This window comes from Pristiophorus japonicus, chromosome 15 (assembly GCF_044704955.1).
Source record: "Pristiophorus japonicus isolate sPriJap1 chromosome 15, sPriJap1.hap1, whole genome shotgun sequence".
Taxonomy (NCBI): domain Eukaryota; kingdom Metazoa; phylum Chordata; class Chondrichthyes; family Pristiophoridae; genus Pristiophorus; species Pristiophorus japonicus.
Genome location: NC_091991.1, coordinates 27,343,728 through 27,363,780, shown reverse-complemented (window position 1 = coordinate 27,363,780; position 20,053 = coordinate 27,343,728). Strand labels below are relative to the sequence as shown.

Sequence of the window (20,053 nt, the reverse complement as noted above, 5' to 3'; positions counted from 1 at the left end):
ACCAAAGGGGGAGATACTGAATTTGAGATTACTTAAATGCAACAGGTATGAATCTTTTTGTAGTTTTATTTTCTGTTCGCAATGCTAAAATAATGTTTTTTAACCATTGACAGAGATGTTTCATTCAATGAGTTAACGCGTCTAGAAGATTCCAGCTTTGTTGGTCTGTGCCTCCTTGGACAGCTGTATATCGGAAACAACCACGTGAGCTACATTGCTGATGGTGCCTTTGGAGGACTTTCCAGCTTGTACAGTCTGTAAGTTTTATATATCTGTATTTTTGTTTTTATGGGGAAATTATCAGTGATGTATGGTGTTAAAACATGGGTATTTATTTCAACCTGTATTTGCCGCCTTGTGCTTGTGGTGATTGATACTACAAGTCTGGTGGTTATTTTACAGGTTTTTTTTGGCTAATAGCAGCTTGTTTGCAAGCACAAAAAAATCTTCCTGTGCCAAGAAATAGGCTTTCTGTTTGTAAATTGTGTATGTGTTATGGAGCTGTGTATTCATGGAAATTTCATTGTGTTTGCTGCCAGTCCAACATTTCATACTCTATAAATCCTACATTGTCTTCTAATGCACTGTTTACAGGATTTCCTCTGGCAGCATTTTTGTCAGTGTAAGCAACTCTGTAAAATGCACAATCCAGTGCAAGAGTAGCCAGGATTCAAGAGGCTGTGGGGCTAAAATATTCCTTTGGAATTAATTTGTTGCTGGCTGCTTTCAATTGCTTGGTAGTGAAAAAATATAATCCAACCAGTACCTAGGTCAGGTCCATTGTACAGGCCAGCAGTGTTACTGCACAAAGATGACTGTTGGGCCGTTTCTCAAATGCACCTGGCAGTAGAAATGGAGCAAAGAAATTGAGTTATATCACAAGGCATTTTTAGAATTGTATTTTTTTTTTACATGAGGTTCAGTCCATGGCTGCAGGAAAATGTCTTTTAAACAGCTAGTTTTATCTAATCAGATTTCCTATCAGTTCTACTTGTGCAGTTGTTGGAAGCCCTTATTTCACACTGTTACCCACAAGTCTGTACCTTGTGAGTAGGTTTGAAAAGAGCCAAGTGAAACTTAATTGAGTGGTATTGTTCTGAAAGCTTGATGCATCTTTTCAGAGGTGTAATATCTAAAGAAGCCCATAGATAATGTTCGTAGGACCATTAAAGGTCAGGTGTATAGCTGGAGATGGTGATGATTACTAAGGCCCTAGGTCATTCATTCAGCTAGACAGCCATGCAGAAAAGGATAGTTGAGCCCGCTGTCGATTGCAATTCAAATCCGTGCAATTCAATGTGAGCCTTTTACTTGTTTTTGTACCGCAAGAATTAATAAGAACCTATTTAATCTAGCTGTTACTTAAAAAAAAATGATTATGCAGCTTTAACTACTGGCTGTGGATTGGTGTTGGACTTTCAAAATGCCTCTGAGCAAATAAAACCTCTTATGCAGTTTATTTTTAAAATTTAGACACACAATCTGTTCTGGTCAGTGATTTAATTAGCTTGGTGATGATGAAGGCTTGTAGGTGAACAGACTAAGGGGGCGAAATTGCATCGCGCCCCGTATGAGGGCAGTAACAGCCGCAAGGCGGGAGTTCATGAGCCATGTGTGAGTCCCGCCCCACGACCTATATTCGGGCTACTGCCCCCGAGAGCAAGTAGAGCTCAAAATAACATGCTCTACTTGCAGGGCAGAAGGGCTCAGTGAAGGGTGCGATGAGATGCATAGCGCTGCCACATAGACAGGGCCCTCCCTTTCATTAAAGGGGAGGACTAAGCGACCGACTTTGCGGGGGAGAAACTGGTCCATCCCTGGACCACTGGGGAGCGGGGTGCCGTGGCAGCAGCCCGGCACACAAGTAGAGTGCCGCGCTGCAAGATCGCGGCGTGGACCCCACGATCAAACAGGAAGAAGGCCGCGACCGGTAAGTCGGCCATTCTTTTTATTTTTAACTCTCCATCTCCCCTTTAAATTTCGCCCCGTGAGCAGCCTACGGCCCGGTACACGTCCCCTGAAGCTGTCGCTGGCATCACCCAGCGCAGTTTCAGGGGGACGCTACCGAATTTTCGCTCCGAGGCGGAAATGGGTCGCTGCGCACGGCGGTGATATAGTCGGTGGAGCGGGCCGCTGCCATTTACCGCCGCTGTTAAACTCTCGCGGAATTTCACAGGAATCGCTAACAGCACTGCGCCCGGGTGGAAGTCGTTTGCACCCCACTAGCACCCCCGGAGGCGCTAATGGGAGGCACAAACACCCCGAATTTCTCCCACTAAGGGCCTTGAATATAATATTTTTAAATACGTGACATGAATTTAGTTGTGTACTAATATCAAAGGTGGCTTACGGTTTAGTTGAATAAATGAGTTCACAGACCCCAGTGTTTTTGTTTGCAGTTTTGAGTCAAGACCCACAGATTGAAATTAAAAATCCATATTTTCCAAAACGTTTGCTTATTTATTCTCTCTTCATTCCCCTTCCTTCCTCACTGCAACAGAGACCTGAAAAACAATGAAATCTCATGGACTATTGAGGATATGAATGGGGCTTTCTCGGAATTGAGCAAACTTAGGAAATTGTAAGTGCTCTTTTTTTTTGGTGATGGGATGAACATTGAAAACATCCTAGTAATTCATTGTAATAATTTGTGCATGTGACCTGAATTTAGGTGCAAAGGTAGATTAGAGGTGACTTCAAAATGTTGAAGCAAACCATTTCAGGCTCATGGAGCCCGATGGTGTGGAAAGTAATGAGGGTCCTATACTTTGTTTGGGATGAGGAAAGTAAGTGTGCCTGAGGATATGCTTTGATCAGTGCAGCCTGATACATCCATGCAACTTGAGATGCTATTGGAACTGAAGGTTGTATGGGCCCCAGGCACCATTTTAAAAACCTAAAACTGAAGGTCAGGATTGTACTTGAATAATAAAAATCAGACCAAAATTACCAAGTCTATCTTGTATAGCAGAGAAAACAAGACTAAAGTGTAGCAACAAAATTGGATTTCTTGTTAAATACTGTGGCTTTGTGTGAGACTGCGGATTTTGGTTTCAAAATTGAAAATCTTCAACTAAGTTAGCAAAATGATGTGAAGCGTTTGGGTGATCTCTTGCTTGCAAAAATGTTCGAATATAGAAAGGAGATTTTTACATGAAGTGGAAGCTTGTTTCATCTATAATTTATAAACACTTGACCCCATTAATACTCCTGATTTTACTCAAATGTGCACATTTCTGCTTTTCTATAATCAAAATTAAATGCTTGTTCTCTAGGGCACTACAGGGAAACCGAATTAGATCAATCACAAGAAAAGCATTTTCTGGCCTGGATGCACTTGAACACCTGTAAGTATCCTATAATTCCAGCACAGATGGTGCTGAGTGCTTCAGCCAGTTAAATCATTAATATGTGCTTGCTGATCAAGTGGTGAATGATGATTTTTATACCGAGTGTGTATTGATTGTTGTGTAGAGATGAACACACAGCGCTGAGCCAAAGACCTTTTGGCTTTTAATTGTTTTTGCTTATCACATAAATAGGTTGTAAATTGATGATTAGTGGTCTTTAAGCACTCCAGGTTTACTGGTCTTCGGAGTGCAGTCCCTCTTTGATCAATGCTTTCAATCCAATATTTTAAATTGGGCAGAGTCGTAACAATAATAGAGTTAAAAGTTACTGATGTACAAAAATGTTAGTAGTGAAAACTTGTAAAGGGGTATTGTATTTCATTAGTACGCCTTTTTTGTTCTATTTATTTTTTGCAGTGATCTGAGCGATAATGCAATTATGTCTGTCCAGAGCAATACCTTTTCTCAAATGAAGAAACTTCACGAATTGTAAGTGTGACATGATTGAATGTTGTATAACATGAAGGGCTGCAATGACATTTTCGATTTCTCTTGATAAATTGAACGCTAAAAGCAATTTCGCCATTGCAGCTTAATATCTAAAGTCCTATTTGTGCAGTTCGGTTACAAACTTTAACTTTCCTTTTGATTTTGTCTCTTGTGACTTATTTCACTTGCCTGATATTGAGTATTTGTTTCTCTCAGACACTTGAACACGACAAGCCTGCTTTGTGATTGCCAGCTAAAGTGGCTGCACCAGTGGGTGACAGACAATGGATTTCAGCCATTCATTAATGCGAGTTGTGCCCATCCCCAGTGGCTGAAAGGAAAAAGTATATTTGCCACCAAACCAGAAGACTTTGTATGTGGTAAGTTGCATTTTTTTTATGCAAATTAAAATCTTCTAAATCATTTAAGAGCAAAAATGGTAAATATGTGGCCAGTGTGACTAATGCTTGTGTTTTGTTAATTCAAATTTTGTGTAAAGCTTCCCTCTATTTATGAATTACTGCAATTACCTCTGTACACTTAGATATCCAACAGTTATCATGCGTTTTCTTTTTTGATGAGTTTAAACATATTGATAAATGATTCCTTACAGATGACTTCCCCAAACCCGAGATCATCGAACAGCCTGAAACCCAAGCAGCTGTGAAGGATTCCAACGTGAGTTTCATCTGCTCGGCAGCAAGCAGCAGTGACTCGCCAATGACATTTGCCTGGAAGAAGGATAATGAAGTGCTTCACGATGGCGAGATTGAGAACTACGCACATCTTCGGTCTCAAGGTGGCGAAGTAATGGAATATACTACCATCTTGCGCCTTCGATATGTGAATTTCAGCAGTGAAGGAAAATACCAGTGTGTCATTTCCAACCACTTCGGTTCATCCTACTCCAACAAAGCCAAGCTGACTGTGAATAGTATGTATCAATAGTTATTCAGTGACTGAACAGTTGAAAGTTACTCTTGGTATATTGGTTGTTTTAAATGTATTTAATCAATGATAATACCAGAAATGTGAAGGTATACATATCAGGGAAGGATGAACAGGCTGGGTCTCATTTCTCTTCAAAAGAGAAGGCTGGGGAGTGACCTAATAGAGGTCTTTAAAATTATGAACGGTTTTGATAGAGTAGACACAGGTTTCCACTTGTGGGGAAGAGTAAAACTAGAGGCCATCAATACAAGATAGTCACCAAGAAATCTAATAGGGAATTCAAAAGAAACTTCTTTACCCAGAGAGTGGTGAGAATGTGGAACTTGCTACCATAGGGAGTGGTTGAGGCGAATGGTATAGATGCATTTAAGGAGAAGCTAGGTAAGCATATGAAGGAGAAAGGAATAGAGGGTTATGCTGATAGTTAGATGAGGAGGCTCGAATGGAGCATAAATGCCGGCATGGATTGGTGCAGATGAACGGCCTGTTTCTGTGCTGTATATTCTATGTAATGTAATTCTACTTTACAACATTCCACTTGGACACTTGATAGTACACAGAGGCCAGTGTAGAAATGTGCCTTCACGCTTCACATGCATGAATTACTTTGAAATATGATAACTTTTATGTAGACAAACAAGGCAGTCATTTTGTGCACAAGATCCCTCAAACAGCATGTTAGATGAATGACCAGTTAATCTGTTTGGTGATGGTTGATGGAGGAATGATAGCCAAGGCACCTGTTCTTTGAACAGTACCATGGCACCTTCATTTTTATAGTCTGATCTGAAGAGCCAACATCTCCAACCATGCAATATTGCACTGGAGTGTCAGCTGGGATTGTGTGCTAAAGTCTTGGAGTGGTGCTCCCCCCCTGTTTCAATGTTTATTACCACAGCTGCGGGCCAGGTAGACTCTTCCAGGAAATTCCGCCTTTTGGATTTTTTTTAGTTTTCATCTGGAAGTCGGTCGTAATGGGGGGGCGGTGACTACACCCGAGGGACAAAAACACGGTGGTGACAACAACTGAGGGGCAGAAGTTGGGTCATCGCGGCGCCGCGGCCCTCCCCTTCACTTAAAGGGGAGAAGCTCCGCGCTTTTTAAACTTCGGTCCACTAGGCCACCATGGTGGGTTTCGGCTGGGCCAGTGGCCTGGCACCCGAGGGGGTGCCAGCTGCCTATTGGCAGCCTGGCCAAACCCGGGGCATAATTGTTGGGCTGTCCTGGCAGTCAGCCGCCGAAAAAAACACGGTGGCAGAGGCAGTGAGCCCTCCCCTTTTAAGAGAAGACACACCGTCACTGCAAAAGGCCACAGCCTCACTGGATCACCAGGGAAAAGCTTGCTTTGGCACAGTCAGGCAGGACAAAGATTTACTGAGGGGAATGTTGCTGCAGTGGGGGAGGGGGTTAGATCAGTGGTGCGCATGCTGATGACTTGCTTAACACTGATCTGCAGCAGAGGGGCGGATCGGGGCACCACCAGCAAAACTCAGAAGGGCAATTGGATTAGCAGCGGCTCCATTCCAAAAAAAGTCAGCAGCCACCCCACCCTGCAGTGTGCCGCCGATATGCAGTGGTAACAGTCTTAAGGAAAGGGGCAATTTTGGCCTCACTGTTTATATTGGGTTGACAAGTTGTTCTCTGATCCCAATTCATTTTTTTTATACTCTGCCTGTTATTCCTGGAAGTCTTTTACTGTGTTACTGTGTGCTTATACACCCAAACATGAAGACAAGGGTAAGTATGGAAACAGCAACATTAATATGGAAACACAGTGTGCTAAACCCCTTTTAGAAATACCACGATCATTAGTGTCAGCTGTCAGCACTCTTGCCTCTGAGTCAGAAGGTTGTGGGTTCAAGTCCCACTCCAGCGACTTGAGCACAAAAATCTAGGCTGACATTCCAGTGCAGTGCTGAGGGGAGTACTGCACTGTCTTGTGGACTAGACGTTAAACTGAGGCCCAGTCTGCTCTGTTAGATGGACGTAAACGATCCATGGCACTATTTTGAAGAAGAGCAGGGGAGTTATTCCCTCAGTCAATATAACAAAACAGATTATCTGGTTATTATCACATTGCTGTTTTGTGGGAGCTTGTTACGGCGTTACCTGCATTGCAACAGTCATTACGGTGGTCGTGAAGGGCGCTTTATAAATGCAAGTCTTTTTATGACTTCACAGATGGCAATCATTCTACAACAGTGATTCTGTGTCCTGGTTTGTGTTGGTGTAATTTCCTCATTAATTTTGATTTTTATCTATTTTAGCTCAAATTAAATTGTTCTTTAATATACAGTAGTCTCGCATTATATTGCCATTTTCTTAATGCCATAAAATTGTCTGGATGGTATTTGCTGTTTTATTGACTCCATTGTAGCTATCCATGCTGTGTTCTGCTCACTGATTAATCTGAAAAACAAATTGGCATTGCCCCCTGATTATCCTGATATCTGTGTGCCATGTACTGCAATCGGTGTTTGTAGAATAAGTGGCAGGTGGGGGGGAGTCACTGGAGTGAGGAGGTGGAAAGATTGAGATAGAACATTTCACGTTCACGTATATAAGCAAATGCTGGAAATCTGAAATAAAAGCAGAAATGCTGAATATCAATGATGCTGACATTTTAAGTACAAGTGGACTAATGATATGGCAAATGCACAGCATTTCTAAGGAAAAAATACAAGTAAATGATATTACAGCTATATACCTTTCAACAGAACAGATTTTTTAAAAAACATCACTACCGGTCTGTCTTCTCTCAGATGCTGACTAACCTGTGTATTTCCAACAGGTCAGTCAGCATCTTTAAGGAGAAAAGATGGGCAGTGACACTTCATCTGTTCTGTTGAAATGTATACAGCTGAAACATTGTTACCTGTCATTTCCCACTTATGGATGCTGTGTATTTTCCATTTCATTAGTCCACTTGCAGTTAAGATGCGCGTAGAGTCTTGGTTGTATATAGAATTAAGATGTCCATTAGACATGCAAACAATATCTTCATTAATTTTCATTTTCTTTTGTGCTTTACAGTGTTACCATCATTTACAAAATCGCCTACAGACCTGACTATTCGAGCAGGAGCGATGGCCCGTTTAGAATGTGCTGCGGTTGGCCATCCAACACCGCAGATTGCCTGGCAAAAAGACGGTGGTACCGATTTCCCTGCTGCACGAGAAAGAAGGATGCACGTTATGCCAGAGGACGATGTATTTTTTATTGTAGATGTGAAAATAGAAGACATTGGAATCTATAGTTGCACAGCTCAAAATAGTGCTGGAGCCATTTCAGCCAATGCAACTCTAACTGTGCTAGGTGAGTCCCAACATGGTGGTGTCATTTAACTAATGTGAACAAAGTTTTAGTAATAAATGTGTAGTTTTCATTGTGGTATAAAACAGGGCAAGTCTTTGTTTTCTTTATCTTAAAACATTGAACTCAGTATAATTGAGAGATTATCTTGTGTGATTTTCATAACCATTTAGCCAATACATTAGTTGATTTTTTAAACGCCATAACTAAGAAATGTGCAATTACTGGTATGTAAAAATTACAGACTGTCCACTTCTTTTAATCCAGAAACACCTTCATTTGTGCGTCCTCTGGTCGATAAAACAGTAGCAAAAGGCGAAACGGCAGTTCTGCAATGCATAGCTGCTGGGAGTCCCCCTCCAAGGTTGAACTGGACCAAAGATGATAGCCCTTTAACAGTGACGGAAAGACACTTTTTCGCTGCTGGAAACCAGCTGCTGATTATTGTGGACACCAACCTCGAGGATGCTGGGAAGTACACTTGTGAAATGTCCAACACCCTTGGAACTGAGCGGGGCCACATTCGTCTAAATGTCATTCCTACACCAAACTGCGACTCTACACCGAGTGCTGCCCAATTTGAAGAGGATGGATGGTCTACCATTGGAATTGTGATCATAGCGGTGGTCTGCTGTGTGGTTGGCACTTCTTTAGTCTGGGTGGTTATTATTTACCATACAAGGAGGAAGAGTGAGGACTGCAGTGTAACAAACACAGGTGTGAACATACTTTGTGGTTTTAAGCTCACAATTAACACTTTAAAAAAAAAAACACATGTTTCTTCTATATTTTGTCCTTCATTTTGAAAAGAGGTAGACATAAGAATAATAGAGTATATACATTTTTAAACTTGAATTCGCCCTAGTTTTCTCCCCTCCCCTCCTCCACTTTCCTTTCATGATTGCATTGACATAAGAAGAACATAAGAATTAGGAACAGGAGTAGGCCATCTAGCCCCTCGAGCCTGCTCCGCCATTCAATAAGATCATGGTTGATCTGGTCGTGGACTCAGCTCCACTTACCCGCCCTCTCCCTGTAACCCTTAATTCCCTTATTGCTTAAAAATCTATCTATCTTTGACTTGAAAACATTCAATGAGCCAGCCTCAACTGCTTCCTTGGGCAGAGAATTCCACAGATTCACAACCCTCTGGGAGAAGAAATTCTTTCTCAGCTCGGTTTTAAATTGGCTCCTCCGTATTTTGAGGCTGTGCCCCCTAGTTCTAGTCTCTCCCACCAATGGAAACAACCTCTCTGCCTCTATTTTGTCTATCCCTTTCATGATTTTAAATGTTTCTATAAGATCACCCCTCATCCTTCTGAACTCCAAGGAGTAAAGACCCAGTCTACTCAATCTATCATCATAAGGTAACCCCCTCATTTCTCGAATCAGCCTAGTGAATCGTCTCTGTACCCCTTCCAAAGCTAGTATATCCTTCCTTAAGTAAGGTGACAAAAACTGCACGCAGTACTCCAGGTGCGGCCTTACCAATACCTTATACAGTTACAGCAACACCTCCCTGCTTTTGTACTCCATCCCTTTCACAATGAAGGCCAACATTCCATTTGCCTTCCTGATTACCTGCTGCACCTGCAAACTAACCTTTTGGGATTTATGCACAAGGACCCCCAGGTCCCTCTGCACCACAGCATGTTGTAATTTCTCCCCATTCAAATAATATTCCCTTTTACTGTTTTTTTTTCCCAAGGTGGATGACCTCACACTTTCCGACATTGTATTCCATCTGCCAAACCTTAGCCCATTCGCTTAACCTATCCACATCTCCTTGTAGCCTCTCTGAGTCCTCTACACAACCCGCTTTCCCACTAATCTTAGTGTCATCTGCAAATTTTGTTGCACTACACTCTGTCCCCTCTTCTAGGTCATCTATGTATATTGTAAACAGTTGTGGTCCCAGTACTGATCCCTGGGATACTGCTGCTGGGATACAAATCCATCAATGCAGACCATCCTAGCCAAAGTGGTTGTCATTCATGACCTTTAAGTACTGGCAGGCTATTCAACTACGAGGAGGTTCACAACCCAGCTTAATCCAGTCCTCATTTCACATCCAAGCATGAGTATTTGACAGATCGCTGGGTAACAATCGGAGAATCCTGGCTGATTTTTTTTTTTTACTCTTTTTTTTTTTCCCCTCACTCATGGCATCCTGGGACCAGTTGTAGTATCACTGCTGCTCCCATTGAGATCAATTAAGTCAATATGGGTCGGGGTTCGCACTGGAGATCTTGCTAACATGTATTGCTCAGCTATTCACTGGATTAAATTACAGAGCCATCATGGGAACTAGTAAACTTTTCCTATAAAGCTTTTTTTTTTAAACCTGTTCTCCCCCTCTCACCCGTATAAAAATAATGAATGGTCCCAGGGTAATTACTTCATCACTTGCACCATTATTCTCATTTTTTGTGTTATGACACACTGCGGCATTTTGAAAGCAAAATGTTCGGCATTTATTCCCAATTGTAAAGCATATTGTTTCTCTTTTAATAGCTCCTTAAGCATAATCATCGCTTTCTTCCACTGTCTTCTGAATTTTTATTGTAAAAGTAAAAGGTGAATTTGGTAGAAAAATAATTTTAAAAAATGTACTTTGGAATTTTAATAAGTTGAAATTGCAATATTTCTGAACATTTTTAATTTTTTTACAAAAGTAGAGTTCTTTCACTTTGACTGCCAATCATAGATGACTTCTCTATAAACTGTAACATCACTGGATATCATCTTTGATCAGAAAGAGTCAGCATCTTTGCTCGTCTTTTTTTTCCTTTTTCCTGCCTGCCATTCTTTCTCCTCATCTGAAGGCTGTGACTCATGCTGTTGTATCCGCTCAGTATTTGACTGTGGGGAGAATCACAGTCACCTTGACCCTGCCTTCCATTAACATCCTCCAGCAGAAGTTACTGAGCAGTGATCAGGAACAGCAATCCCCTCCACCCCACCCCCTTAGCACTGGAGCTCTGAGGCCAATCGTTTTGTACACATCATTGCCCTTCGAGAGTTTGACTAACCTAACACAGGTGCCCAGGTGTTATACCCAGAGCTGCCTTGGCCTGCAGAGCTCAGTGCTGCATCACATGGAGCATTTACGCACTGAATCTTGGAACTTTTTAAACTTGCTGCTACTTCAATTTCCTTAACTGAAGAATTACATGATTTTGTATAGTCTCAATTTAGTGTACTATATTACAAAAAATGCCGTTTTCAAAGTTAAGTTATCTTACGGTTAGTAAAGAGAAGGACTAGAAGAAAGATTTATTATAATTATGTACAGAGTGGTGTTTAGAAATGAGATAAGTGACTTCCAAACTACTAATTCATCACTGTTGCTGTGTTCAAAAATTGGTTGTATTTGACATAAATATATCAAACTAAAATATTTTTGATGCATCTGTCCTAAAAGGAACTAAAGAAAATTTCAGAGATGTTTTTTTAAAAAACTGAGTTAATGATTAAAACAGTTGTCAAAGCTGTTCTTATTATCATTTATGTTGTTTCACAGATGAGACAAACTTACCTGCAGATATCCCAAGCTACTTGTCATCCCAGGGAACACTATCAGATCACCAGGAAGGATATGGCCGATCAGAAGCTGGAAGTCACCATCAGCTTATGACTGCGTCTATGAATGGATATTTACTTCAGCACAGAGGAAGTGATGGTAAGCATTCAAAAATAATCTGCATGGGGGAAACCCCTCTAAGTACCACAGTATTCTGACTGACTTCATTTGCGCTATGAGCATGTTCTGGTGAGTGTTGACATCTTGTGTGTACACCAGTCCAGATTGCTAACAAAACTGCTGAACTAAAAGTATATTCTGTGCATATTGACATGTACAAGCATCTCCGAGGGAGTTAGTCGGCTGTCTGACGGAGGAAAGATGACGGAACTGTTCCCATAATCGACAAGATGCCCTCTTAACAGTTTGATAACAGCCAGCAGGAGGGGATTTGAGATGTGATGGGTGCTTATAGAATCATAAAAATTTACAGCATGGAAGGAGGCCATTTGACCCATTGTGTCTATGCCGGCAGACAAAGAGCTATCCAGCCTAATCCCACTTTCCAGCTCTTGGTCTGTAGCCCTGTAGGTTACGGCGCTTCAGGTGCCCATCCAAGTACTTTTTAAATGCACTGAGGGTTTCTGCCTCTAATACCCTTTCAGGCAGTGAGTTCCAGACCCCCACCACACTCTGGGTGAAGAAGTTTCACCTCTAAACCTCCTACCAATGACATAACCTCCAGATAGAATGTTACATTTTTTATTAAAGGTGGTGATGCACATAAAAAGAAAGATTTTTAGGTAAAAGTGAAGCAAATCTGTGTGGTTCAGATTGATTGCAATCATAGAATGGTTACAGCTCAGAAGGAGGCATTCGGTCCATCATGCCCGTGCTGGCGCTCTACACGAGCATAAGATTCTGAGTGGGCTTGACAGGGTAGATGTAGAGAGGATGATTCCCCTCGTGGGGAAATCTAGAACTAGGAGCATAGTTTCAGAATAAGGGGTCGCCCATTTAAAACGGAGGTGGGGAGGATTTTTTCTGAGGGTTGTGAATCTTTGGAATTCTCTACCCCAGAGAGCTGTGGAACTGGGTCATTGAATATATTCAAGGCAGAGATAGACAGAATTTTGAACTACAGGGGAGTCAAAGGTTATGGAGAACAGGCAGGAAAGTGGAATTGGGGCCAAATGGCCGACTCCTGCTCCTATTATGTTCAGCTAGTCCCACTCCTCTAACTTTTTTCCGTAGCCCTGCAATAATTTTTTTTCTTTCAGGTATTCATCCAGTTTCCTTTTAGAAACCCCTGGTGAATCAGCCTCCACCACCCTTTCAAGCAATGCATTCCAGACCCTAACCACTCGCTGCGTAAAAAAGTTTTTCCTCATGTTGCCTTTGGTTCTTCTGTCACTCACCTTAAATCTCTGTCCTCTGGTTCTCAACCCTTCTGCCAGTGGGAACAGTTTCTCTCTAACTACTCTGTCTAGACCTCATGATTAGAAAATGTGTTTTCTGTTTTATTTAAGATCTTTGTCACATTGATAATGGAAGTGACACCGATCTAGAAGGTATGGCTGACCCACTAGTTTTTCATGACCCAGACCGAGCAGGCTCCGTGTACATGGGAGGAATTGTGTATGATGCTGAAACGCTGGAAGGAATCCATCATCAAGGTAAATGCAAGTTGGATACTTAATATTTTTGTTCTGTGGATGTTTGCTGGGCTCATGCATTATTAACCAGCTATATAAAAGTGAGAGTTATGTAGAGTGCTGCATGTGCCATGAATTCATGTTGGACTTGATATTGTGGCCTTAGCAGCCTCTATGGTACAGGCACAAGTTAAGCAATGCCAAGCAGCCAAACTGTGTGTTTCTCATGTTGCAATGTTGATGGTTAAAATTGCTGTTTTTACTCTTATTTTCCACTCGCCATTCCGAACATTTCTGTTGGTTTGGAAAATTGAATGTGGGTTTCTTTTTTATATTGAGTTTGTTATGTGGATTCATGTAACATTACAACAGATTTCATTGCTGTAAGTGGGATTTGGGCAGGTTTCTTCAATGATTGCAGGCAAATGGAGACAAACGGCTCTTTATTGAAGCAGCGGGGGCACTGTACAGTCATTACTAAACTGGCTGTGAAAACAATATATTGTAGGATATGTGCTCAGAAGTAACACAAAACCCAAATAATTTAAAATAATAGAATATAGGGCTCAATTTTCCCCTGATTTTGTCGGGTTTTCTTTTGGCGCAGGACGCTTTTTTTTGGCTTAAGTTTTTAAAAAAAAAAAATTTCCTTGATCAATTTGCACCAGTGTTAGTTACGATTTTTTTAGGTAAGTTTTTTTTTTCCGCCAAAGAGGTCATAACCTGCCACCTGTGCCAATTCTGGCCAGTTGGGCAAGTTTGGCCAGCTGAGTTACTCAAGTTCTTCTTGGGCCAGCATATGTGGCCTCTAGAAAAACCTTCTGGTGAGTTAAGGAAATCGGCGCAGATAAGTGCAGCAGATGCCCGGACAGAAGGAGAGGTAAGAGAGAGGCAGCAGGAGAGGTAAGAGAGACGGAGGGGTAGGGGAAGCCTTTCGGGTATAGTTAGGTGCAGGGACCAGGAGGGAGGAGGCCATTCAGCCTGGGATAGATGCGGGGGAGCAGACCGGACCGGGAGGCCATTCAGACAGGGCTAAGTGCAGGGGAGCGGACCGGGAGGCCATTCGGCCTGAGATAGGTGCGGGGAGCAGACCAGGAAGCTGTTTGGCCAGGGCTAAGTGCGGGAGCATGAGGGAGGAGGCCACTCGGCCAGGGCTAGGTGTGGGGGAGCAGACCGGGAGGCCCTTTGGCCTGGGATAGGAGCAGGGATCGGCATCGGGAGGGGGTTGGACTTTAATAATTTAAAGGAGGTAAGTTGCTGCAATGTATTTGTGCTTGTTAAGTTGTTGCGATGTATTTTAATGTGCTTGTGCAGGTTGCAAGCTGGCTATATGTTTCACTTTCCAGCCTCAGCCTGCATTGTGTCCCTGGTTGCCGTGGCAACCCAATCTTTTTGGCGCAGATCAAGGCTCCATCCCCAAAACTAAAGGCTGCGGCAAAATGAAGAAACCAAACGGGGAAACTTGGAACTTTTTTTTGGTGTACTTGGGCCCCAAAAAAAACAGGTGTAACTCTTCAAGTACACTTTTTTTTTTAAAAACAGCTTTGGGGAAAATTGAGCCCTAAATATGCTTATTTCATAGTGAGATCGGAAATGTTTTCTAAACCAACATCCATTGTTGCCATTTCTTTGATATTTGCTCGCAGAACAAAATAGCCTATGGTGAATACATATTCCCAAATCAATACTGTAGTGTGTTTTTGATTTAGTATTTTTATATTTTTTTTATACTCCTCAATATTAATTCTGTGCAACCAAACTCTTTCTGACATCCACTGACGGCATTAGCAGTCTTTGGTCAGGTACAGAACAGCCAGATAAAGAAAAGAAAGACTTGTATTTCTATAGCGCCTTTCACGACACCGGACATCCCAATGCATTTTACAGCCAATGAATTACTTTTTTGAAGTGTAGTCACTGTTGCAATGTAGGAAATGCAGCAGCCAATATGCGCACAGAAAGCTCCCACAAACAGCAGTGTGATAATAATCAGATAATGTGTTTTTAAAGTGATGTTGATTGAGGGATAAATATTGGCCAGATGCAGAGTAAAGCTCTTTGTTTTGCCCCAACAATGTGCCTCAGCTCCAACCTCCAAAGAGAAGCCCCTACAGTGCAAGTGTGAAATTTTTTGGTTTGTTGCAACCTGTGGCCCTCTGAATGAGATTGCCAAATGGTGCTCAATTAGGGATAGTTTTGTGTTACTAGGAATTGGATTAAAGCTGCCCAAACTCTCTCCATAATGAACCAACTTAAAGCATTTGTAAATTCGCTTATTGAACGAGAATACCAATTTTTGAAAGTACCCAGCTTTGCTTTACACAGGTCTAATAGACATCTTGCCTATTTTAGAACGTTCTTTTGTGGTTATTCCACAAATCGCCTACAATGCCAAGTCAACTCCTTTCAACAGCAAACACTTTTTTGATAAACAAATACAAATGAAGTATTTCAAAAGTTTGTTGACCATGCAAAAATGTCTGTTTCTCACTAATATTTGTTATTTAAACCAGATGGAAGTTCCGATCAAGTGGCGGTTTGTTCAGGTGCCTACGATGATTCCAGCATATATTCGAAGAAGAAAGAGCATTGTCAATACACCCAGGTGCCCCCAGAAGACCCCTTTGACCAAGCTATCGCAAAGATAATGATGCAGCTCCCAAATTCGAACTTGTTCAATTCTATTCAAACTCTGCACAAAGGGACTTCTGTTGACATTCCAGTTTCAGGCAGAAATCCAGAAAAATTACCAGCAACCCTCAACATGTATGGTGGTAGGTATTTTTTTTCTCAATCGTGCAGTGAAAGGATTATGAAAAGGTTAGATGTGCATGTCGGTTGGCCAAATGTAACTTTTTTTTTTTAAACTTAATTTGTTCCAGGTGGTTATTTAAATAGTTATGTATCAGAGTTCATTTGTTTAAATATTTTCATTTTCTTTGATAATTCAAGCACAAGCAGCATGTTTTTTAGTTACCTCACTGCAGTATTTCGTCTCTAACTTTGTCTGTCTCAATGTCCAAATACACACGTGCACACAAGTGGAAACTCTGACCAATTTGTTTTTAATTTCCGTCCATAGCCAACAGACTTTGAATCAAAATGTGGTGCTTTTACCAATCTGACTTAAATCAGTTACCTCATCACAGACTGGTGATGTAACTTGGGATCTTTGCAGTCTGTGTAGTTCAGCTACTCACTGAATAATCTAGCATCAGAGGAGCTGTCAGTAACACGATCAGAATCTTTTTGAGAACTATGGTCACATTTCTACAGTAAAGCATATATTCCTAAAATTGCACTCTTAAATTTTTTAAATTGTAAATGCAAAAGAATATGTGCTGCATTTTAATTGGAACTTTTTAGTTGCAGTGTCAATTCTGTGTCCATGTTTGTGCTTATTTCTCATCAGCTTTTTTGGTGGGGAGGGATTGGGTTGGAAATGGGACAAAGATTTGTGTAACTAAAACTAAACTGGAAACTTGAGTAATGTTGAAAGAACGCTATGATTTTTGTGGTTCAGTGAATCTTCCTAATTCTACTTTTGTTCAGGATTAAACAATTTACAGATCCTTTCTGCTTCACTGGACATGAAGGGGAAGGAATTTATCTTATGGCACCATCTTTCACTGGACACTAACATGTCGCCAACTTAAAAACTCCTTCAGTAGATTTAAAAGTAACTTCATGGGCGATTTTTATTTTCTTTTTGAAAACCAGCATACTTTGAGCTATTGTGACTCATTCACACTTCTGTAAGATATGTCGCCACACAAACTGAACTGCTGCACTATTTTTCAGATTATACGAAGTGTACGACCCCTACAGGCCTCTGTTACAATATCCCAGTGGTCAACAAAAACTTTTGCTGTAATATTGTTACTAGTTATTAAATTTGTACAAGGCAAATCATAGTATGCAAGCATCTAGTGCTTGAGCTGGACCCTTTCGAATTTACAGGCCACTTGAATTTCTGTGTGTGCAGCAACGTTGTGGCCGCGCAGCAATGAGAAAGGTCCCGTGCAGGTCGCTCGCCAGCTTTACCATTGCAAATGACGCGCATGCGCTGAAATTTAACGGGACCGCGCAGAGCAAAGCGCAGCTCACAAGGAACATTGGTGTACAGTGCTCCATTCTTAATATTTGGTACTATGTTTTTGATTTGTTTACAATATCCTGTCAGCTTATTGTGTAGATTACACAAATTATATTTCCCACATTACAACAGTGACTACACTCCAAAAGTACTTCATTGGCTGTAAAGCGTTTTGAGACATCTGGTGGTCGTGAAAGGCGCTATATAAATCCAAGTCTTTCTTTTCCTTTTTAGATTAGCAGTTTGAAAATTTGTGCCGCTAACTTGGAAATTCTCATGCTCTTTTGAACAATTTTTCCTTCTTTGACATTTGTATCTCTTTGTTTCCAGGGACATTTGGAAAGCCTTTGTGGAGAACACACCAAGACCCCTATTCTGATTATACCCCACCAACTGCATCTCAGTCTTTAACTCTGCATCACAATCCTCAAGCCTCGTTGGACACTGACTCTGAGGCTGAAGAAGAATCAGAGAGTCCCTCAGTTTCTGTCACTGGGCGACACAGTAGTACTTATGAGCACACTGTTGATAAATGTAGGACTCCAACATCTCAACCTTACAGAGTTAATACGTAGACATGACCAACATGAACTACCACACTGAAATTTATTGTACCAAAGAGAGACTTGAACAAACTACCTCATAAAGCCGTATTGCTTCAGTTCTTCAGACAAGCCATTCTTTCATTTAGGAAATACTTGTACCTTGAAAAGTTTGTAGATCGGTGTAAACTGATGGTTGATGGACCAAGAGGAAGCATTGCCAATGTATGCTTTTATTGTGAGAGCACTATCCTTCTGAAATATGATGAATTTGCTATATTTTTTATTATTTTATACTTTTTTACTGAATATTATAAATTTTCCACCTGTAAATTAATTATGTAAATAATTAACAAGTATTTTACCTATGTTTGTATAATGGGGATACTTTTTTCACGAGCTTTTTGTTGGTATGCTAGAATTTATAATTGGCGGTACAGCATGTTATTATGTGGTGCTAAGTCTGACTATAGGTCAGAATTGTGGTGCCTTGTTTGCACATTTACGTTGACAATAAAATGGCGTTTTGCTTTGAACTATATTTTTAAAGGAGCCCTTTTTTTGTGTTCTGAATTTGTTCAATATGTAATCTTTGTAACTTGCATTCTGTTCTAAAGGAACCAGCACAGCCGCTGCAAAAGGTGATGGTCACCTTGATCACACGCAGAGGATCAGAATTTGCACTTACTGATGTAATACATTGTGTTGAGCTGAAAAGATGAATATTGTCATTAGACTGCAGTATATGTGGAGTTTGGCTGAAATGGAAGCGCTTTGTGCCTTGGCAGAACAGCTCCTGCAGTCGCAAACAAATAGCATACATGCAGCGGCCCAGCCCAGAAATCGGCACAGTCCCGGCCCGCAAGACCATCAGCGGGCCGGGGGCATACCACTGCAGGGAGCAGCGCATGCTGCTGTAGGAGGGTGATGGCTGATTGCAGTGCGGGCAGGTACAGCAGGAGTGGCAAGAGTTCGAAGAGGGATATGATCGGCGCCCAGGGGCAGCACGGGCCAGCCCACACTGCGATACGTGCGCACTAGATCCATGCAACAGAGCTGGTCTCCAGTCGTCTTGGTTAATCCTTGCCATTGGTCCAAGACCTAGCTCTGTCAAGTCCGTGTGGTGGCTGGTGTGCAACAGCCACTAGACGTTAACAAAAAAAAATCCACGCACAGGCATCTTCCATCCTTCAGGATGTAGTTCGGGATCCGGAATATCATTGAAACACCCTGTGAACTCATCCGTTTTCAACGTGGAAGCAAGTCATCCTCATTTCGAGGGACTGCCTCTGATGATGATGATGATATGCCTTGTGACAGAGCTGTAGCAGTATCGAAAGTTCCTAAGTTCTTGAACTTTGCTCTGTTTTATCTCTCCATTCGAATGGCCCAGAAATTGCGGTTGGCGGCTTCCCAAAGGCAGACTCCTCCGACCGCAATAATTTCTCTGAAAGTACCTGGTGGTCCCGGAGGTTCGCCGACTTGCAGTCAGTCCTGTGGCTCGACACAAAGTCCAGCGTAGGGGCCCACATGTCCCAGGATCGTACTGGTTTCCTACAGATCTCTGGGATCACATGGGTCGGCCCAACCTATCGGAGTAGGGGGATCCCCATTCATACTTAAAGTAATTCCATATGTACAAACTGAAAATAAATTTTGAAAACATAGTACATAATTAAAATTAATTAAAATGTTATTTAAATATTTTATATAATTTTGAAATTTGAAAGTTTTAATGGCTAAAACTTGTCTTAATAGACAGGGTTTTTAATATATAAATGAGTGACAACATTTTATTTTTCTATTTTAAAAAAAAACCTCTTGCACTGGTAAAAGCAGGCCTTACGGGTTTAGGCGCATGCGCTTGGCATACCTAAACCCCGAACTTGTGGGGACCCTCCAGGCGCGTGCACACTTCGTACCGCCTGTGGGGAGTGGATTTCATTGGGACTTGAGCATTGACACCACATTCCTATGGTTTGTATTGCACAGATTTAATCTATACTGCAGTGCACCATAATGATCAATATAAAAAGTATATATTTCTAAAGATTAACTCCTGTTTTACTTTAGGAAGCCATAATTGCTCAGGTCCTGCATCTTGTGCTGTAATTTATGGATCTTACCAGCTGAGA

The 20,053-nt window shown here is 41.5% G+C and overlaps 1 protein-coding gene across 1 annotated transcript in view; it reads left to right on the top strand.

The window, feature by feature from the left end:
- The window catches only part of lrig3 (leucine-rich repeats and immunoglobulin-like domains 3), a 69,295-nt gene extending 50,859 nt beyond the window's left edge, over positions 1-18,436 (top strand). The window contains exons 8-19 of the mRNA XM_070900256.1: positions 114-257; positions 2,501-2,581; positions 3,276-3,347; positions 3,768-3,839; positions 4,056-4,219; positions 4,453-4,773; positions 7,824-8,105; positions 8,370-8,819; positions 11,626-11,784; positions 13,155-13,301; positions 15,794-16,054; positions 17,707-18,436. Of these exons, the coding sequence (XP_070756357.1) occupies positions 114-257; positions 2,501-2,581; positions 3,276-3,347; positions 3,768-3,839; positions 4,056-4,219; positions 4,453-4,773; positions 7,824-8,105; positions 8,370-8,819; positions 11,626-11,784; positions 13,155-13,301; positions 15,794-16,054; positions 17,707-17,951 (2,398 nt within the window). The 3' untranslated portion in view covers positions 17,952-18,436. The remainder of the gene's footprint in view (positions 1-113; positions 258-2,500; positions 2,582-3,275; positions 3,348-3,767; positions 3,840-4,055; positions 4,220-4,452; positions 4,774-7,823; positions 8,106-8,369; positions 8,820-11,625; positions 11,785-13,154; positions 13,302-15,793; positions 16,055-17,706) is intronic.
- The last annotated feature ends 1,617 nt before the right edge of the window (positions 18,437-20,053 follow it).